This window comes from Balearica regulorum, chromosome 4 (assembly GCF_011004875.1).
Source record: "Balearica regulorum gibbericeps isolate bBalReg1 chromosome 4, bBalReg1.pri, whole genome shotgun sequence".
Lineage (NCBI taxonomy): Eukaryota > Metazoa > Chordata > Aves > Gruiformes > Gruidae > Balearica > Balearica regulorum.
The window spans coordinates 8,606,001-8,625,987 of NC_046187.1; the positions used below are offsets into that span (position 1 = coordinate 8,606,001).

General features: G+C 35.8%; 1 protein-coding gene across 4 annotated transcripts in view; it reads left to right on the forward strand.

The window, feature by feature from the left end:
* Positions 1-19,215, forward strand: part of INTU (inturned planar cell polarity protein) — a 53,577-nt gene extending 34,362 nt beyond the window's left edge. For 3 of the 4 annotated variants that reach the window (XM_075751116.1, XM_075751115.1, XM_075751117.1), the window contains exons 6-16: positions 1,092-1,181; positions 1,721-1,798; positions 2,908-3,097; positions 6,703-6,756; positions 8,153-8,215; positions 9,211-9,432; positions 9,998-10,420; positions 10,956-11,050; positions 11,460-11,649; positions 15,528-15,682; positions 18,348-19,215. In XM_075751116.1, the coding sequence (XP_075607231.1) occupies positions 1,092-1,181; positions 1,721-1,798; positions 2,908-3,097; positions 6,703-6,756; positions 8,153-8,215; positions 9,211-9,432; positions 9,998-10,420; positions 10,956-11,050; positions 11,460-11,649; positions 15,528-15,682; positions 18,348-18,459 (1,672 nt within the window). In that variant the 3' untranslated portion in view covers positions 18,460-19,215. Of the gene's footprint in view, positions 1-1,091; positions 1,182-1,720; positions 1,799-2,907; positions 3,098-6,702; positions 6,757-8,152; positions 8,216-9,210; positions 9,433-9,997; positions 10,421-10,955; positions 11,051-11,459; positions 11,650-15,527; positions 15,683-15,771; positions 15,881-18,347 lie in introns of all 4 variants that reach the window. The other variant, XR_012835193.1, reaches the window with a different exon arrangement.
* Positions 19,216-19,987: the final 772 nt, after the last annotated feature.

The window sequence follows — 19,987 nt, forward strand, 5'->3', positions numbered from 1 at the left end:
TGTATATCTTTTGGGATGTGGATGTTTACTTCTTTGTAGTTAACTGTGCTATAAATATATAACTTGTTGTGTTTGGAAAGCACTTTTGGTTACATGAAGGATAAAAATTTTCTGGTGACCTGTGGAAATACTAAAGTATTTCTTAACTAATGAATGACACTATTGTTTTATTCAGTACCATCAATTTTACAGTATGAGTGAATCAGAGAAGCAAGTTAATCATGGAGCCATGTCCCAAAAATGAAATTCTTCAATCTTTCAAGCTTAAACTAAAGTTACCTTTTTTCACTTTGCAGCAGTGTTATCTTGTTATTTAAAATTTCTAACATGACAGTAAGAAAGGTGGAGTTTTGTTTTAAAGTTAGCATTCGAGATATTTACAGATCTTGGTTTTAGCAGCAACCAGTACATTTAATCTGATCATCTGGTGCCTAGTGTATGGTTTGCTGCTAATTAGAACATTGGGTCTCATTCTGATTCATGTTCTAATCTACTTTTTATGGTTCAAATGAAAGTCCTCTCTGTCTTTCTGGGATTGCTGAGCTTCATAGAACAATCTTCTGTACAAGGAGGTAACATGAGAGTTGGAAGTTTATGTTTATCACTTGGGTAATCTGTTCAAATACCTCTTGGGCTTGTTTTCAAAAGGTGTGGAGTCTATTTAAATGATTTTGTGAGTGATTACTATGTTCAGAACCTTCATTAGTACTTCTGGGTACCTCAGTGTGATCTAAGTTGATTGTGTTAAAAGCTAGGCAGATGTATGCCAGGAAGACCTTTAAAGAGCATCTGAATGATTCGGAAGATGACTGGCACTTCAGTAGCGGCTGTTCATCCTTTACATTTGTGTACTTGAAAACGTTGTTACTACTGGTGTGATCTGTTTGGAATAGAAATCAGAGTGTCTTTGAGTTCTGTAATAATTAATATAATTACCTAGCTCAGTTGCATGCATGTGATTATATATGAGCATAAGACTTTGCATATAAAATACATATAAAATACATATAAATCATTCTGCCTTATATTGGTGGTCTTGTTATAACTTCATAGTGTTAACAGAAGTACTTCTGGCTTGATTTTTTTTCTAGTTCCTCCCTCTTCTTATGTGGAAAACTGGTTCAAGTTGTTTACTGGAAAGAATCTGACAAGTTGCTTGTAATTGGCCTTCCTGAAGAAAAGTGAGTTTCAAATAAAATGCTTTGTTTCCCTTTTGTTTCCTATTATGTGTCCTCAAATTGAACCCATCAAAGGAAGAAAGGGAGGGCTTACAGCGTACTCTTTACTATAACTAGTTTCTGTACCTGTGATTCCACTTTTTTGATTGACGTTGTTCACATCTTTTATATATCCATTGTTGCAGTTTCTTTTTCATTTTCTCTAAAGGGAATAAGGTCTTGTTAGATGTCAAATACGTGTAGGCTAGAAAACAGTAGTTTTCAGTGTTTGGTAAAGTCTACTGAATAGACTAGTAGTCTAGAGACTACTGAATAACAGCAGTAATATTACATATTTATGTGTTCTAGGAGGACTTCCCCTTTCAGCTTTACTACTGTGTCATCACGGGCAAGTCACTCAAAGGAAATACCTCATACAGGCCGATGAAGAATTCTTTTTTTGTTTGCGATATAACACCAGTTAAGAATACAGCTCTTCAGAAGATGCCTGTGCTTATTCATAGTAAAGATGCTAAGATGTGTGTTTGAATTTTATCTTTTAGTGTGCCACTTTCTCAGCTGAGGAACATGATTGAAGATGTTGTCAGGACCTTGAAATTTATGTACAGTTCTTTAGACAGGTCAGTTCTTCCAAAAGTATTTTCTTCTCAGTCACTAATTTTTCACTGATGCTCACTGGAAAAGACAGCTAGTAGCATTCATTTTTAATGTTTACGTGGAATTTCTTTGCATGTTCTTTTACATTTGCACAATAAAACTGGATTCTGTTCTTCTTGCCTTTTTGTTTCAGTCTTAACATTAGTAAGATTCTTTTTAAACAGCCTTTGTTACTTCAGAGAGATTATGTGAAAGACTTAACCTAATCAAGGGAAAACTAAGTCATTGTGGATATCAACAGCATTCTGCAAATGTTATCCTTTGTGTTAAAGCACCGTCTGTAAAACTTACATATAGAATCAGTGTTATATTTTTAATAAAGTAAACACTCCAGACTTCACAACTTTATTCGGCAGAGTGACTGTCTTTCTATGCATTTGGAAACAACCCAGAAAATTTTCAGTCTGACTGTAACCTAAATAAAATTGCCAAGGTAGGCTACTCATATGCTGACATTCAATTCAGGGTTAAAGTGTGTATGCCATAGAGAAAAGCCTAATATTTGTATTCCTTTTTTTGTGTTGAACAGCATAGAAGTTTCTAGAAAGAACAATCTCATGTAATGTCAGGCCTTATCTTTCTTATGACCTTTTTTATGTCACTTCATGACAAGGAGCAACTTCTAATACCTGCAACTATTTAAATGCATCTCAGAAAAATTAGCTTTGAATGTGAGATATCAAGTACTTGATTTTGGTAGAGGTATAGACCATTTGGAACAGTTGAATGGTTTTTTTGCATCTTCTGAAAAAACTGACGAGATCTGTTACACACCAAAAATAGTTAAATTACTAAAAGAAAGAAAAAAAAAAAAAACCCAACAATTTCCAAAAGGATGAAGTTGATCATTCTCTCATATTAAGTTGATCTAAGATATACTGCTTTCAGCAAGGCAGTGTTTTTCTTTGTTTGTAGGTACTGCCTAGATATTGGCCTAGTGGGTTTTTCAGTTAAAGAAAAAAAATCTAAATGTAGTATCATGCTGTAAAAAGACTTCTATAGCACAGAGGGTTATATAAACAAGCTACAAGTTTCTTGATGTTATTTTAACTTGGAGTTCATGTTTGTTCAGTGCTTTTTGCCAGGTGGAAAATGTTTCTCGCCTGGATCATTTTTTCAACCTGTTCTTCCAGCGTGCGCTTCAGCCTGCAAGACTCAAGTCAAACGCCAGTCCCGGTGCTCAACACTATGATACCTGCAGTGCATTATTCTTAGACAATCTCCCAGGCTTGCGCTGGCTGACGTTGCCTCAGGAAATAAAGGTAATGTCATATTCAGATCTTTCTAGAAAAAACTGTATACCATAGGCCAGAAAATTGATGCAGGTATCTTCTGCTGTTGTTGTTTAATTGATGGAAGTGCTTTGGCTGTCTGAGACACGCCCCCTTTGCTACAGGATCCTGTATTTACAGTTTGGAACTACATAATTGTTCCCACAGGAAATAGATTGCTATTATGAGGGTAGTTTGGTGACTTCAGAGTTATCTAGGAAGAGAACATGATGATACAGGAATTAAACTTTATTTAATATACATATATACACACACATCTCTGAGAAATAGCATATGCACTATGGAAAGCAGCCACTAGTACGTAGCTTTATGTTTGATTTTGACCATTTAAGTATTTTCCCAGGTAGAAAATACTCCTCCGAAAGCCCACGTGTAACTTGTAATTTAGGAGAGTTATAAAAGGCTGTGGCAGAATCAAAATAAATATCCATACATAATTTGTTTGACAGCATACAAGTACAGCTTTTCTGCACCACTTCACTGTGTCTGGTTACCTTCCAATTAGAAGTTGAGTTGTGCTTTAAGCAGTAGTAAGACAAAAGCTAGATCACAGTAAATAGCATTATAGCTTTCAGTCTTAAACCTCATTTTCATGACTTAAAAAGTTAAAATAGAGATTATTAGGATAATTATTAGTAAATAATATTTTTTAAAGAAAAAGATGAGATTTTATATACATCCAATGCATAATCCCTGTCAAGTCTTCTCTGAAGTGTTTTTTTCATATACACCATAGAATTGAGGTTCTTAGACCAAAATACGTAGAAGTGATGTTTCTCCAATTTGAAAGAATTGTAACAATTTTTGGACAAGAGAAAACAATCCCAAGGAGATTTCAGCAGTGGAATTGTTAAGACGAGCACATATTTCATTTATTGAGAAATAATGTTATTTGGTATTACATATTCGTTTGAATTACACCAAATGAAATTTGAATTCAGTGTGAATTATGGAAAACAAAGGCTGCAACAGCGCTTGCAACTAGAAAAACTTTGTCTTACTGGGTGGCAGGTTCTAGAACGCAGTTCCAGCATAGTTTGGCTCTGTACAGATAAGCAAGACCTAGCCATGTTGTACAGTAGTTGGCAGACAAGCTTCTAATACTTTTTATCAATGTAGTAAGTTCTGCAAAGTGAACAAAGTACAATCCTCAGAGAACGCAGGGGAAAATGGGTATAAAAAGACAATTACCAGCTTTTGTCCTAAATGTAATATGTACAGAAGTTCCTCTGAAATGTTTTTGCTCGTATAATTCTTTTTTTCCCTGTTGTGAATCCAGATCATCTTCCAATCTCTTTTTTTAAGCCCCTGTGGACGTTTTTTTGTTAATTATGGTGTAAAATACGTTCTTTAATAACACAACTGTGTTTGCATTGGTTTAGAAACAAACCAGAAGACTTCCCTTACTCTTTCAAAAGGATTGTAGTTTCCAACTTTTTTCTCTGCTTTCATATTACAGTTTATAATAAAGTGATTTAGCATCCCTGCCTAAGGGTTATGTGCTCCGTGTAAAGCATTGCTAGAACGTGTTTCAATCTGACAGTAGGTTCAGTTGTAGATAACTGGGTCTCACTAGGACCAGTTTGCCGCTTTATTTTCAATTATACTGGAAATACAGAAATCACTGTGTACTTTAAAGACATGGTGATCATTAAATGATTGCTTTTAAGTTCTCATCAGAAAGACCTTCTGGGACTTTTGTTGGCACAAAGTAGATGAAAGTTCTCCCTGGACGATATGGTACCTCCCTGAAGATGATAAAGTACGCTGGCTCTTGCCTAGCTTTCCCCCCCCCTTCCAATTTCTGTAATTTCATCAGTATTAATAGTTGTCGTTCCCTTGTACATTTTATTAATGTTTCTTATTTTAATCCTGTAGAGGTTTTTTTCCTTAATTAGGATTTTAGCCTCGTAGCAAAATAAGGTTAAAAATGAGACAAAATGAGGCTTCTTCACTATTGAATTTGTAACGACTTGGGGTAGCATCCATCTTGCCATCTTTTAGAGCTATGATATAGATGCCTGCAGTTGAAGTGCTAATCCTGGACTCTTCCTATTATTTAATGGGAAAAATCTGGTACTTTTGATAGTAACTCAACTGCTTGACTTCAGTTGTTTACTTTAGTATTAAATGAGTTGTGCCTTAGGATTCCTGTGACTTCATCTGCATTAACTATGAAGAGACCCTGAAGTGAAAGGACTAGCTCAAATAGAGACTATCTACACTGTAGGTATTTAATGAAATGCAGTCGTGTCGTAACTCTAGAGCTAAATCTACTATCCAGGTGACAAATGCAGAGGTGTGCACATAGTCCCGTAACACGCCTATCCACTCACTTGCAAAATCCATGCAATAAAAGGGAATAGAATGTTTATGCAACACATAGTTGTAGAATATGGTCAGTCAGCAACCTAGTATATATTTGAAATGCAACTTAGACCACTTCTAACTGTTGTCATACATTTATTTTTTTTCCCTATCCAGGAAATGGCACGTTTTTTCTTGTACTATTTGGTGATCAAGGTTTTTTTTCCTTCATGCTTTTTTTTTCTTTCAAGTTTCTGTAGAGAGACTCTATTATGCTTTAGTCTCTAGTCTAGCTTGCAGGTTGTTTCTTGCTTGTAAAATTGGTGGTTTTAATTAGAAAACAACAGAGTTTATATTTATGATTCAGTCATTGCTTTCCAAAATTGTCTGAGATCATCCACATTTTCCAGAAAAATTTTTTTGTTGCGGAAGATTCCAGTTAAGTTTTGGTGAAGATCTTTATATTCTGTAAGGAATATAAACCTAAAAATGTCAGTTCTTTGTTGGGCAGAAAGCCCTTTAAATTTTAACTGGGGAAAAGCTGAGAGACTGGTTAGTTGTCAACTGCCAATGGCCTTGCTGGCATTTCTCTGTTTGAAAAATTGGCTGTATTTCAATTAGAGGCAGGCTGTTAATACAGCCAAAGAAGTTTGTCATGATGGGGTTTAGGTTGTTTTCATTAAGTAGCACATTTATGTCATGAATTTCAGTGCCTAGTACTGTGTTCTTTAAAGGGAAGTGTTTTTAGTAAAACTTATATTAACCAACAGCTCTTGTAGTTAGAGAAATAAATGAGCTTAAAGTGGCTTCAGTACAACAAAGTTAATGTGTGAGAGAGTTTTGGCAATTTCCATAGAGACAAAAACTAAATCCATTGTGAAAAAGATTTTTCCAATAACTCAGTTGGATACAGTAGCTTGCCAGATTTGAACTGTCTCTAGACCTGATATTTTAAAGCACGCTGAAAGTAAGAGTGACATCTCCTTTATACTGAACAGTGGGTTCAGTGGGCACACAAGCAGAGAAATTTTAGTTTCAAACAAGAGGGAAATACACAGCAATTAAGAAGGAATTTTCTTTAACCTGACAAATTTAGATGTTCTTGATATTTGATATTACTACTGAAAAGTATGTGCAAATTTTTATCCATTGACTTTGTACTTGTGAATCCTAATCTTCTGAGACAAGCAAGATAGAGCAAACTATGCTATTATTGTAAGTTAATGTGTTGGAAATCTCTATTAAAATGTGCTGTTTAAATATTTCAGATGGAAATTGACACAGCACTGAGTGATCTGGAAGCAGCTGACTTTGCAGAGCTGGTAAACATTTTATGTTTATTGTTAGCATTGCACAGTATCTCTTTGCATTGGTGTCATATTCAGTAGTTTAAAAAAGCACTAATTCCAAACTCATCCACTTTTTTTTAATTAAGTGGGAGTCAAAGCAAACCTATACTCTGTTATGCTTGTTTTAAGATAGCTCCATTCTACCTGTTCTTTTTATCCTGAATTTCTATCCACAGTTAACATTATAACCGTATTTTATAACCCTGTTACCATAGGATTAGTCACTGAAAACCCATGATTTACTATCATTTAAATCTATGGGATGCCTACAAAGATGCTCTAATTTCAATACAGCTGATTGTTGTTACATTTCTATTTTTGTATAGATAACTGTCTCTTTCCCAAGCAATTGTGAAAAACCTGAAAACTTCTCTGGACCACTGAGAACATAATTTTCCAGTTTACAGAAAGCAATTACAAATCATGCATATTTTTAATACTGTTAAAGGAGAAAATAATAATTTACTTAAGCACCAGTAACCATGCACTTGCTGTGCATGCTCTTTACTGTCCTGTATAGGACAGTGAGGTGTAAACAATGAAATTTCAGTTTTACTTTCTAATGAAAGAGCTTTCTTAAACTCATGTTCCAGACCAGTTACTTTAAAATTATATTCTTTATAGGTATATTATAATTGAGCATAAAGCGAACTTGTTTGATCACATATTCAGTGTAACAATTTGGGACATACATATTCTTAATTACAAAAGATACTTAATGGTTCTTAAAACCTAGAATACAAGGTAGGCAGATACATAGTCCATCTTGCAAAAGAATAATAAGAAAAAAAATCATTGTGCTAAACCTGGATGATTATTTACAGAAAGCAATGTTTAGAAGTTGTAGTTTATTGCACAGAAATTGATTGTACCCGCTTCATTTAAAACACACTATATCCACCTAAAGATAGTGTTACTAATCTGAGAGCACTGGGCATCTAGATTAAAAGATTAATGAATGAGTGCATTTTGGGTAAAATGACAAATACTGCAAAAAAATATGCTTTGACTTGGAAGTTTTACTCTAAGAGGGCCTCTGGTGTCAATAGTTATGCTTCAGCTACTTTCCTGTTAAGAACTCTGAGAATTAGCGTCTCCTAACAAAAATAGTTTATGGACAGATAACAGAATTCTTGCTTAGTTCTTATTTTGAGCTTAAAATTGTAGTGACACAAAAATCAATAATGGCGGCTAAAAACTTATTTCACTTAGCTGTTCAGTATTAAGTGCTGTACTGATAATAAGAAGTGGTCAAAAATGAAAGTATTTAGTAAGATTGATTACAATTGACTGGAATTAGCTGACTTGCATTTGGTAAATAAAATTTAAAAACTGAATTAAAAATTATACCATGCTTTTTTCCCCACAGTCTGAAGATTATTACGACATGAGAAGATTATATATGATTATGGGCTCTTGTCTCTTCTACAAGGTAGTATTAGTGATTAAGGTCTAAAGATTAGGAAAATGCATCCAGTAATCTAACCCAGCCATGGAGTAACTCTTTTCAGAACCTCACAAATATGAAAAAAATGCATGACTGCTTTGAACATCTATTTCTAGTAACAGACCTAACACTCAAACACCACAACAGAAAAAAAGGTCAGGAAGTGATATGTACTGCATGATCAGAAAGAACAAAATACTTGTTTGAAACTCTTCTGTGGGAATTTTGTGCTGTATGATCCAAGGATTGGAGAGAGACAGTAATAAGAAAGTAGTAAGAGTCAATTCAAGTGAGACTGTATGATACTCTAATAGGAATTTTTTTGTTCATTGCTCTTTTTTAATACAGGTAACAAGTGATCTATCTTTAATCTGTCTGTGATTTAAAGACTTGAGAAATTGGATTGACAGCTTTTTTCACTTTGGCCTCATTTGCAGACTTATTTATCTCTATTAAATGTAGACAGTGTATTCAACAGTATGAAGAGGAAAATAACAGCCTTTGCTTTAAGAAAACTTACATTTTAAGGATTTTATTATGCAATTATGAGACTAAACTGTTAGCACAAATGGAACTGCACAGTAATGCCCTTAAGTGCTAGGAAGACTGTTGTACTGTGTATGTTCTTTGGAAATTTTATTAATTCCAGTGAAAGCTCAGTATCTTTGGAGAGAGAATTAAAGCACCTTAACTCTGTTTTGCAAGCTGTTAAAGCCATGCATTTCCCTGCTCACCCTTGATAACTGGCATATATGCTGATGTTTTATTTGGTTATATTTCAGTATTTTGATTCTTCAGATGTGGTGCAAAAGCTCGGTGTTTATCTGTTGTACAACTGTATAGCAAAAAGACAGTCTCTGGCCAGAAAGCTTACAATCTCAACGCACGTGGAGCATGGATATCTTAAAAGTAGTCTTAAGTGATAAGTGGTGGTGGTGTATTTCTTACTGAATATGCTTCCTTTTTTGTGTTTAATTAAGGGTTACTTGATTGGTAATCACTTGCCAAAGGAAGATCTTATTGATATAGGTTTATATTGTCGGCACTATTGTCTGTTACCCTTGGCAGCAGAACAAAAGATTGGTCAGTTAGTGATATGGCGGGAAGTATTTCCACATCATCATATCCAGCCATGTGAAGATTCAAGTTTTACGGGATACAGGGAACCTGAAGGAAGATACTTTTTACTGATAGTAGGCTTGGTAAGTTAACATTTGCAGTATGCCTGTTCTCTGATGCTCTGTTTTGCTGTTGTGTGTTGTCCATTGTTCAGTAAGATCAACACTTTCCCTGCATTTTATTTAGTAATTTTACAAAAATATTCATATCATAGCTGTTTCTTGGGATAGAATTTCTCAGAGAGTAGCATTTTTTATACTTTTGTAAAGCTTGCAAGTGTAAGGGTAAATTCTTGTTATTTTTATGCCTTTCCACTTTGGTTGAAAATGTTTTTACTTTGTATTTTCAGACAACTTATTTCAGAAATGTGTTTGCATTTTTTAAATGTGGATTTTTTTTTTTAAAGCAAACAACTAATGAGTTTGTAAGTGATAGCTTTTATGTTTGCATGATTAACTTAAGCAACATAACAAAGATCTCCTTGAACATGATTTGATTAGCAAAAAAATAACTAACTCTCTGGAGATGAGGAAGGAGTGTTGAATATAGTACTGTATTTTGCCCCTGTATCAGATGAGATATAAATATAATACAGCACATATTGTTATGTTAAACCAAAGGCTAATGTTGCTACTTCTGCGTTCACAGAGACACTTTATGCTGTGTGTCCTGCTAGAGGCAGGAGGCTGTGCATCCAAAGCTATTGGGAATCCAGGACCAGACTGTATATATGTAGATCAGGTCAAAGCCACTATACTTCAACTGGAAGGAATAGATGCCAGCATAGAGGAAAGGCTAGATTCTCCTTCCATTCCACCTTTATCTTGCGCTGACTGGTTCCTTCCTGCAACGCGTGACAAAGTAGAGAGCTCGACCACCTCACCCATCCTAAGCAAGCTACAAAATACTTCCAAATCAGTAACCACTCCAGCAAGCAAAAGGAGCCTATTTGGAGACTCTTCCTTAATGACACGTAAGCCGAGCCCTACGCGAAACAGTGGAGGACCAGACCACGGTACCGAAGGTCCTGCAGAAGATGAAAGCAGTAATCCACAGTGTGTAGTGGATCAGGTCTGAGAACAAACACAAAAAGAATTGATAAAGTTCTGGTGGGCTTGGGGGAGGTAGCAATTTTTAAAAAAACTCTAACTAAAGTAACTTTTTTTAAAAAATAAAGTATACTATAAAAAACCTAAATTGTGAGAGCCCCCACATTCAGTAGAAAATACTTCTGTTGCCTTGGGAAGCTTTGGGTCAGCCTCACAGCTGACACTTTTTTATTTTATCATTGCTTCTAAATATTTGTGTTTTCACATGACTAAAATGGACACAGCTGCATTGGAATCAGCAAAAATAACTGGAGAATATTCCCAAAATAATAATGGTGTAAACATAAGTTATCAGAACAAATTGCTGTACAGTTGTACAACTGCTTCTAATTCATTTCAACTTAAAACAGGCTATAATTACATTTATATAAGTTGATGCAACTGTTTGGGCCTTTTCAAAAATGCTGTTACTACCTTTTAAGTAGGTGATTTGTTGGTTTGATTCTGTTGTGAGCTGTGTTTTTCTCTGTTAGTTCATCTATCTGTTTGTTTTTCAGGTCACTAGAAAAAAACATACCCTACCAAATCCATTTCATTTAGGAAACCTCAAAAAGAACCTTTCGGAGAAAGATACAGAACTTAACACTATCAAGTGAGAAATTATTTTTTATTCAGCATTTAATTTTTAATGCAACACTTGGATAGTTTTTTTGAATATGCACAGATCACAGAAGTTCCTGCATAATTTTATTCTAACCAAAACTTTGCTATGCAAGTATTCTCAAAGCTCTTAAATGGAGAGCTTAATTAGAAAAGATGACTTTCTCAAGAATGTGTCAGTAGAATGTATTATGCATGTCCCACGTATATGTGACCTGGGAAGTTCAAATAAAAGATTTCCTTGGTGTAGAAATAGAAACCTTTTGAATGTCTGTATCCATTTTTGTAGTCCATTGTAGTTACCAGAAAAACAATTTGGTCTTAAGAAACAAAAGTGTATGTTTAACTGAAATTTGTTTCAAAGTTATTTGAATAGTAAATGAATTCTCCTATTTTTGAAGGTTGACATCTGGTCCTGAGAATACCCTCTTCCACTATCTATTTTTGGAAACAATGCAAGGAATCTTTATAACGCCAACTCACAAAGAAGTAGCACAGCTCGGTGGCTCCATCCACCCTCAGTTAATTGAGAATTTCTATCGTTGCTGTCTCTCAATTCGTTCCATTTTTCAGCAGTCCATGAGGAAAGAAGTATGGAAGCTTTGTTTTCTGTTTTTTGTATTTACATTCTCAACTCAGTATTTCAAGACTGTTTTCACTTCATTATGTAAATAGTTCACCAGCAGGTGTATTTGCACATGTGTGGTTGTTTTTAAAGCTCCTGATATTTTTACTGTTATGGGCAGGTTCCTTCTCCAACTGTCCAATCAAGTATGCATGCAATTATGGCTCTCTTTCCCCAAAAAAGTGCCCTCAAAATAAATACTCCCTGTCTCCAATATAGTATTTTCTTATTCAGTCTCATATTAGGACACTTGTTTGTAACGTACCAAAAAGTTTCAGGCCCTGGGTTCAAGAACTGTAAGCAGCAAAAGAGAGGGGTTTAGCTGTTTGAATGCTGGGAGGGGATTTCAGATTGGCAGCAAAAGGAAATTTAGGCCGCCTTTTCACAGATGATGTTTCATATGAGCAGTGACAGTGTGGTCTTCCCTCACTGTGCTGTCATTGGGTCTGAACAACCTCTGACGGCGAGAGGGTCATTCATTCTTAGTGCCTTTGCTCTCTGTGCTACCCAAGACGCTTGTACATTTGCCATCTGCAATTTTCTGTAATCGTTTGTCTAAAAGAACTGGCTATAACAATTGATTCCTTTTAATTATGCTGCCAGATCTCCTGGATTTTAGATTAGGTGGGATGCCAGAATGGGTAAGGCTCTTTCCCGTTACAAAGATACCAATTCAAGCCTTGCTCTAGACTTGGTCTGAAGCCTGATCCCAGCTGCCACAGGTTTATGTGGGTACTTGGTATTTAGATTAGACTTTAAAATGGACAGATCTGATGTCAGCAACTGTACTGCCTTGTGTTTCATTAAAAATCTGTTTACTCCAAGTGATCCACCTGGAGTAGGATGGTAGTAGTAATGCAGAAATCTAAACAATAGGTGTAAGAATCAATTTATGAGATACTCTGTTCAGATCAGACATTTTGTGATCAATGCACACTTTATTTTGCTAAAAGTCTGGTTTGTTAATCGCCCGGTTGATTTTTATTGACATGAACCAAATTAACATTTAATCTCTGCTGATTTTGTGACCTGTTTAGTCTTCTTGGAAAAGAGAAGCAATTAACTGTAAATCAAGTGGAATACTGTCTATCACTGGCTTTTTTTAGATTCTAAAGTGACAATCCAAGTGACTTAAATGAGAAATGGGAAATAACAGTATAAATTGAATGAACATAGTTTGCAAATAGCAGAATAATTTTTTAAATGTTTTCTTAAAGTTACCGAAGAAGTCACTTCTGGTTAGACTGATGTGCCTTGTAAATCATCTAGGAGTTGTTAAGTGTTAGAAAAACAGGTTAATTTGGTGGGTTGTTCTGTCAACTTCACATGACACTGGGGTTTAGCTGAATAGGACTTTGGCAATGAGTCATATATTTTAGGCACCTCTGTTGGGAGATGTAGAAACCCAAAAGCAAGGAGAGAGAATACACAAATGTTTCTTATCACTAAATTGCTTTTGGTTACAACTGTTAAACAGACAGTTTATAGTTCAAACAAACAAAAAAAAAAACCCTGAATAAAGAAACCATTGCACTGTTAGGTGTAGGTCATAAAAAGTGAAAAACTCACACTTGAAAGTCAAAACTTCTGCTTTGGCCACAGCTACCTCAGCACATGCTTTTCTGGCTTCTTCAGATGTGAGTACAGTAGGCAGCAGCTGGGTTCATTCTGCTCTGAAAATCAGAAATAATTGATGAACATGTGCTACAGAACAAAGTTTCTCTTTTAGAGAAATTTGAGGTTGTTTTTGCATGTTGGCTCCAACAATTAATGGTGAAATTGGCAGGCTGCATTATGGCATGAGGAAAACGTAAAAGAATGAATAGAAGTTCTCCTTGTTCATACTGCGCTACGAAACAGTCAAATACAGAAATGTATTATTATACTACTTAGTCTTTCACGTCAGCTAAATATTTTATAATTTAGGATTCAGAGAATTGTACCAGTAATGCAAAACTACTGTAAACTGATCAATAATTAATTTTGCCTCACTTTTGAGAACTGAAAAATCACAGTTTAACTTCTAAATGTGTACAGAAGTTTTGAGTAAATTTTAAATTGAGCAAAAATAAGCTCTGTAGTCTTAAACCCTAAAATATATGTCAGTGTATGTAATAAGCAGCCCTGGCCTCACTTTCTTCTTCATCATCTTAGTATTTTCTTACTCTTAAATAAAATCAGAAGGACAGAAGTTTTAATGCATATGAAAGTACAGACCCTCACAGTTCTATCAAACATCTACTCTTAATACGTACTTTTTCTTGAGTATTTTCAGTATGAATAATATAGTGTAAGATGTGCTAAAATATAAACAAATGTCAGCTTGGAAATCGCATGATAATGACCCCATATTGTTGGTGGGGAAGATTATTAGACTGAGTACTAACATATTCCTTAAATCTCTTTTAGTAGCAGTATTAGCAAGAACAGGGTTTGAAACAATTTTATGTGTGAAGGAAAGATACAGGAAGAGTTGTTGTCTATTGTGGCATTTCTTCCACTCTGTGAACTAGTAGTAATTTAGAATAAGCTTTATGAATTTAATCCAAAGTAGGTTTAGGGAAATACAAGACACTCTCTCAGACAAATATTAGCTATTTTGTTTCTCAAATGCTAAGATGCATTTCACCACTTCTTCTGCCATTTTGGAGAAATTAAGGTAGTTGTGATGTGTTGACCATCTTTTCTCTTCAAGATCTTTAACTCCCACATCTTCAATATTGTAGGCAGACTGAAAGATGTGGTTTCTGTTTGTGCACATGGCAGACAGAAGTTCCTTGAGACTTTTTTTTTATTCCAGGAAAACCCTTTTCTTTCACCTTTGAAGCAACTGATTGGAACAGGAGTTTCATTGGTGGATCCAGAGATGCCCTGGCTTAGCAACTCTCTTAAGACAGACTTTGTTTCAGAGGGATTTCTGCTCCTGCTTCCATAATCTCATCTCATTTCTCATGCTTCAAAAGAAAAAAAAAAAAGTATTTCAAGCTTTTTTTTTCATTATTACATAGCCATTTACAAAAGAGCAATAAACCTCCTTTGATGTCAGTGAGAGAAGAGTTAAACTAGTGACAAACTCTTTCACAATTCCTCCTGTGTTTATCTCCATGTCCGTTCTGGTCTTTTTCCCCTCACATTTCTGGTGAAAGATACCATGGCTTTATAGGACCCATAGGACTGCTGAGCACCAAGACAGAGCCAAGAGAGAAAAGTAGATGCAGTTTGGTCCTCATCGTACAGGTACCATGAGTTCAGTTAGAAACAACTGGAACTTTTATAAGGTTTATTTAAAAGCTCCGTACAAAACATAGCCCTAAAAACTCAACGAAACACGAAAATGTCTTACTTGTATATACATCTTACGCACTCATACTGAGTAACCGCAAGAAAACACTTGGAGCAAAGTGCTTCAACTCTTTATTTACAAAAAGAAATTCCTGCCTGGCCAAGTTTATTCAATGGAGTTTTACTATCACAGTTCTTAATTAGGGAGGCACACAGAGAAAGAAAGATGAGAGCTTTAGCTGTTGTAACACACTTCTTTAAAGAACCTGTATTTCTCAGATGTCTTATTAGAGAAATAGCGTTCAGTTAGGAGGGAAAAAAAACCATCAAAAAAGGGAGCATGTGTCTACCTCTGTGTGGTATAACAATGGAAAAGCCTGTTGATGCCAAAGTAACAAAACTGAGGAGAAAAGAATTGTGTAAGCAAGTTAGTTGTATCTAAGTCTGGTTTTTTGACAGCAATCAGAGATTCCTGAATATATCACATAGTTATATTTGCTAGTGTTTACATAAAAATATTTCATTCTATACTAACATTTAACAATATATTTTTTTAATACAGAAGAAGAAAAAAGCAGGCAGTGGGATTTCGGACTTTAGCGAGGCAGATGAGGACCTAGATCTGGTAAAAGAACATGGAATTTTGTTTGAGTGCTCTCCTGATAACTGGAATGATCCGAAGAAACCACCACCAACAATGAATTACTGGGTTGTGGGGTGAGTTTAAAGACCAATTAATCTATTTCTCCCGAAGTTTTCTGTTTTGAATCTGCAGCTGTACTCTTTAAGAATAAATTTAACTGTAGCATCACAGAAATACTTGACCTGACAGACTGAGGGAGCTTTGATTTGGGATCTGGGAAGCTGCACTGTTGTGATGTTCCACCTGCTGTAAAACATGGTGTGTTGACTCAGGTGAGCACCATTCCAGCATGTTAACACCACAGAGCTGGCACCCTTTGCAGTGCTGCGCAGATGTGCTAAAGTGCTGTAATCGTACTCTTAATACCCTGCACTTTATTCTTCTGACCGCTCCATTTCCTGCTTGGCAAGTAAAGCCCACCTTTCTTGCCTCTCTGCATAATGCTGATTCAGTGATACAAAGAAGAAAGGTGAACCAATTGCTGGTGGCTGGGTTTTTTTTCACTGGAAAGATCAAACCAACCTACCAGCCTATTTGAGATTTTGGAAAGGGAGTTTTCTTTCCTCAGTTTGCTTTCAGAGTTCTGCCATTGTCATTGTAAATAAATTGTGATTTTTGTTGTTACTTAAAGTTATTTTCTTAATGATGCATAGTTATTGCTACATAGGTCAGGCTGATTTGCGTGACAGAACAGCGTACTGCCCTAGGTATTAAATACTAAAACTAATACATTTTTTGAAGTAATTAAAATTAGGTGTAACGAGAAAGCAGTATGTATAATTTCTTCACAATTCAGAATGTATCAGATCTTGTAATTGTTTTAAGTCCAGGCCAGTAAGCCCTATTCTGTAGCCACTACTTCTCGTATGTTATTCTTTCCTCCATCTACTATACTTTGTGCTGTGTACATTTTAGCTGCAGTAAGCAGACAGTCATACGAGCAGTAGTCAGCAGGATGTTTCCTCCTTTTCTACGTTTGTCTTCTGTATTTGGTATGCCTACTAGATAAATAGACTGAAAAATGCAAATGATCAGTTAAACGGAAGTTGTGCTTTCCCCATATAAAAAGAAAATCAGTATAGGGAAGGGGTGAAAGGAAGATAAATGATTATGCTTAATTCATTAAGTTATAATTTTCAACTAGTTCAACTATTGTGCAAATAAGAAAGTCAGAAAACAGCAAAATACATTTCTGAATACGGCAGAAAAACTTTTTTCTGATACAATGACAGGAAATGTTATCCACAGGTAATTATAATGGCCAGGAATAATAATGTAGAAATTCTCAAACAGCTCTTGTTCAACTTGTTTGCCTTTAAGTCAGATGTTTAAAGAGGAAAAAAAGAAAAAACAATTGTTTCCCACCATGAAACTACATCACTGCAGTTTGTGTGCTATCCCTGGGGTAGGAAAAATTAAAATCTTTAAACATGTAAAAATGTTTATGCTGCGGTTAATATCTTTCTAAAAATAATTTTTCAGTCTCTGCAATATCAATGTGTTACATCAGGGCAGTCCCTTACTATTTGCAGAGCTATATGCTATGCTATAATGCTATGCTATAATGCTACACACAGTTATGTGCAAGTATTGAGAGCAGCCCTGACGAGGATGACTTGGGGGCATTGGTCAATGAGAAGCTCAACATGAGCCAGCAATGGGTGCTTGCAGCCCAGAAAGCCAACTGTATCCTGAGCCACAACAAAAGAAGTGTGATCAGCAGGTCAAGGGAGGTGATCCTCCACCTCTGCTCTCATGAGACCCCACCTGGAGTACTGCGTCCAGCTCTGGGGTCCCCAGTACAAGAAAGGGAGCTGTTGGAGCGAGTCCAGAGGAGGGTCACAAAGATGATGAGAGGGCTGGAGCACCTCTCCTATGAAGACAGGCTGAGAGAGTTGGGGTGGTTTAGTGTTGAGAAGAGAAGGCTCTGGGGAGACCTTATAGCAGCCTTCCAGCACCTGAAGGGGCCTACAGGAAAGGTGGAGAGGGACTGTTTACAAGGGCGTGGAGTGACAGGACAAGGGGGAATGGCCTTAAGCTGAAGAAGGGTAGATTTAGATTAGAGATCAAGAAGTAGCTCTTCCCTGTGAGGGTGGTGAGGCACTGGAAGAGGTTGCCCAGAGAAGCTGTGGATGCCCCATCCCTGGCAGTGTCCAAGGCCAGGTCGGATGGGGCTTTGGGCAACCTGGGCTAGTGGAGGGTGTCCCTGCCCATGGCAGGGGGGTTGGAATTAGAAGAGCTTCAAGGTCCCTCCCAGCACAAACCATTCTGTAGTTCCATGATGAACAGCTTTGCTACTGAAGCTCTTTCCCTAAAAGAACTTATTAGATTGACATGTGGGAATATACCTACCCAGATGTATTAAGTTTACAAAATTAGTAAGTATGTGAATACTGGGGCTTGCTCCCAAGTACCTTGATTGCAGCTTGCAACCTGGAAACTTGGATGACTGCAAACACACCAGTACCACACAAACAGATCCTGAAAACCTGAAGAATATTTTCCATACACAGCCTTGAGAAAACTGAGCAGAGAATAATTTGATTTAAAAATCTAATGTATTGAAAGAAGTAAGATAATGTAGTAGAGCCACAGAAATTTGCTAGCTGTTTTACACAGCAGTTTTTAACATCTTACTGAAACTTCAAAGTACAACCAGAATATATCAAACAGTGGAGGAGAAAAAGCTAACACCTTTGATAACATCTTTTTTCTTTTTTTTTTTTTTTTTCTTCCCAGGAGACTCACTCTACATCCAAAACCTCAGGAGTGTTATGTCTGTTTTCATGACTCAGTCACAGAAGCTGCTGTTGAACTAGCCTTTAAACTGTCCTTTGGCTTAGCTACATAGACGAGCTTCCTGAACATTCAGCCATCCTGCGGGGGGTTGTCATCTCTTTTCAAGTACTTCAATATAAAGAGAAATTAATGCAATTGTAGTGCCTACCCATGGTGTATCTTTGAAATGCTTTTAAAAAAAAAAATCTACCTTGTGGGAATGACACAGGTAAAACTGCAGTGATGATTCTAATGATCTCATCAAATGAATACTTGAGATTTCAGAGAACCAAAGTTCTTATTTTTATATACTGCTGAATTATTTATCCTGATCATAACTTTATTATATGAAAACATCACATAATTTGTACATTCACTGCTGTTCAGTATATAATATGCAATGTAAAATGATAAGCTGATATTCTCAGAGTACTCTCTGAATGTCTGGCAATTGGTGACAGAGGAAAAAAAACATTTTCCAATTAATTAACAAGATGTTACTGAAAACATTCAGTATTTTTCATGCCCTTAGAGGCACAAAATTTTAATCAAAACAGAAGGAAATCTTTCAGCCAATTCATGGCACTTAGCCACACAAACCTAATAGCTTATCATTTTTGCTATCTACACACTTGAGCACTATAGTGTGGCTGATGTTTTACTTGACTTAATGAGTTTTACTATAAATAATACTTATATTTGTTAAAATACAATTTTGAAGGCACAAAAGATGATGGGGGGTGGGAGGGGGTGATTTTAAGACCTATGCATGGACTTGGCTAATTTTATATTCATAATTTCATAATAAAACATGTATATTTGGCAAAGACCAGTAAAGCATTATTCTACTTTTTTTTAATTAACATGTTTTCTCTTTTGTTTATTTAAACAGTATTTGTTTAGCTAGGTCTTCTGCAATTTACAGCTGGATATTACAAAAAGTTAGGTTACATCCAGATAAGGCAAGAGAAGGCAAGATGTTTGCAAAATCAGAATTCTTCTACAAAATTCAGCTGTCCTACAAATTGTTTAAATATTTGTAATCTACAGACCAGATGCTCCTACAGCTTTTTTTACTCAAGCTTAGTTTAAAATGTAAGATTTTTGGGGGGTCTTTTTACCCACAGCCAGCACACTTAGATCTGGTCATCTGCATAGCATTTCATCATATCAACAGTGCCTTTTATTTTTCTTTCTGCTGTTTCTACTTGCTTTTTACAAGTGGCTTCCATAAAACGCATGACTCAAGTTGCATTTTAAACAATGGGATCAAAAAGTTCAAGTATTCAGGAAAGTAAATTCAGTTCCATAGGGTCTCACAATCAAATCTTTAGATCTTGTTTTCACTAGTAAATTACACTGTTTAGAGTAGTTCTAAAATAGTCAATCAAATGTTTATAACTGCCCACTCTCACAGAGTGATTCACAGCTTGTCTTCAATTACTCAACAGTTGCTTTAATTCCAAGCAGAAGTCGTCTTAGGCTTGAAGTTTAAGCATATGATTGCAGGTTTTGTTAATCTAGAATTTTTTTAATCTCTAGAATTTATGGTTCCTAGAAGATGAGAAACAGTATTTCAATTTGAGACATACAAAACTGAG